The sequence below is a fragment of the Lathyrus oleraceus genome, chromosome 7 (assembly GCF_024323335.1).
Source record: "Lathyrus oleraceus cultivar Zhongwan6 chromosome 7, CAAS_Psat_ZW6_1.0, whole genome shotgun sequence".
NCBI classification, from domain to species: Eukaryota; Viridiplantae; Streptophyta; class Magnoliopsida; order Fabales; family Fabaceae; genus Lathyrus; species Lathyrus oleraceus.
In genome coordinates, this window is record NC_066585.1 from 182,208,306 (window position 1) to 182,210,421 (window position 2,116).

Below are 2,116 nucleotides of genomic sequence, written 5' to 3' on the forward strand. Positions count from 1 at the left end.
CTGCTTTGGTTTCTTTGTTTCTTTGCCAACCCTAATTGCTTTGTACTTCAATTTCTTGTAGAGGGATGGACAAGATTCGAAAGAGAAAATGTAGATGTGCTGTTTGATATGAGACCCGCATACTCAAATTACATTTTAGTTATAGGAAATAAGTGAACCAAAGAAAACTATATTGTAAGCTAAATCACTTCATGCATGTAGATGCATGTATATCACATATGAAAACAGCTTAGGGAAAGTTTAAGGGTTGATATTCAACAAGGAAAAGAACAAATAATCATCCAACAGAAAATGGCATTTTCAAGCAATCAGTTTACAAAGCCCAGATTGCCAAACAATATCCACTCATGGAGGCATCGCCAATTCAACATTATGACTAGTAAAACATATAGTGTTCAAAATTAATAATAATGGACACAACAAACAAAAGCTACTACTCACTCACTCATCTGCAGGCAAATTTAGCTTATAGCGACAGTATTTATTTGTTTTCCCTTGTTCCACAATCTCCTTGGCCTCTGAAACCATTGACTCACTCAGCAGTTTGTCCACCACAACTTGCAGCAACGATGCATCAACACGGCAGTGAGTGTAGAATATCTCCTTAACCATCTCAAGGACGGTTTTCAAATCACCCTTCTCACACAGAAAAGGAACAATTATTGAATAAGTGGCCTTATCAGGGTCATACTCAGATTTCCCAATTTCACCAAACCACTTCTTAGCTTCATCCAAGTTCCCTTCATTCGCAAAACCTTTGATCAAAGCATTCAAGCTAAAAATATCAGGCTTGACACCCTTTTTCTCCATTTCCTCATAAAACTCAACAGCTTCACCAGTTTTCTTCACCATAGCCAACCCCAACAACCTTGCATTGTAAGTCCTGATATTAGGAACAACATTCTTCTCACCCAATTTCCCCCACAGTTTCTCACCATCCTCGAAACGACCCTTTGAGTACAACCCATCAAGCAGAGTATTAAACGTGATCAAATCAGTTTTCACTCCTTCCTTCTCCATCTCCTCAACCACAGCAACAGCAGAATCAAAAGAACCCATTTCCAACAACGCTTTTATTAAAGTATTATAAGAAACCAAATCAGGTTTCACAGAGAGCTGAACAGGAAGATCCCTAAAAAGCTTCTCAACAACATCATATTTCTTGGAATGAAGATAAGCAGCTAACAAAGCATTAAGAGATAACACAGAACGGGTACAGTTTCTCTGAGGCATTTCATCAAACAGCTTCTGTGCGTGTCTATCCATTTTGGATTTCCCATACAACGTAATGAGACGCGCTGAGAAACCTTCATTGCCTATGTCGGTGTAAGTCTTCTGGTGTTCGATGATGTCACGGACCCATCGGAAGCGTTTAGCTCTGGCGAGGCGGCGGACGGTGTCCTCGTAGATGCCGGCTTTTGTACGGAAGCGGTCGATGTCAGAAGCTTTCTTGAACTTGTCAACGAGTGTCTTGAGGTTTTGTTCTTTGTAGAGGTCTTGTGAAATGGACTTGATGCTGGTGGTTGATTCTTCGGCAATGGTGCAGAAGCTGCGGTGGAGAATGCGATACATTATGGTGCGTTTGTTCTTTCTCGACGGAAAGAGTGAAAGTGATTAAACCAGGTTTGAGTTTGATGACTCTGTGTAATGAACATTGGGCTTGGAGCACCTAACTAGGCCCAATCTGTTTTCGAGTATAACTTATTGGAATCTTTGGAAACATACATTACAATTTTACTACACTTCAAAGGGACACCACTATACCTTACTATGACACCCCTATCATTTTCAAATAAATTAGTTTTGTCATTTTCAAATAAATTAGTTTTAAAAATTATTGTTGAAACCTCTACAAACACCAAAATTCAAAAAAAAAAAAAATCTATAAAAATTGGTTGGGTTTACTGTCATTTTAAATAAAGAAATTTCTGCATTTATTAGGTAACTAAAAAATGCGGATAGTATTTATTTACTATTATTATTAAAATTGTGGTATGTTTTGCATTTACTAAATATACATTATACTACCTAAAATTGTGGTATGTTTTGCATTTAGTAAATAGACATTATACTACATTTTAAACCTGCCCTATAAAAATGTGATAGTTATGTTTAT

General features: G+C 37.3%; 1 protein-coding gene across 1 annotated transcript; it reads right to left on the reverse strand.

Annotated features, from left to right (window-relative positions):
• Nucleotides 1-231: 231 nt before the first annotated feature.
• On the reverse strand, nt 232-1,641 carry LOC127101798 (pentatricopeptide repeat-containing protein At1g55890, mitochondrial). The gene has a single exon (XM_051039239.1). It carries the CDS (start codon nt 1,570-1,572, stop codon nt 442-444), a length of 1,131 nt encoding a protein of 376 aa, XP_050895196.1. The 5' UTR covers nt 1,573-1,641; the 3' UTR covers nt 232-441.
• Nucleotides 1,642-2,116: the final 475 nt, after the last annotated feature.

Coding starts and splice junctions, on each gene's coding strand:
- LOC127101798 (XM_051039239.1), bottom strand. CDS start 1,572: ATGTATCGCATTCTCCACCGCAGCTTCTGCACCATTGCCGAAGAATCA.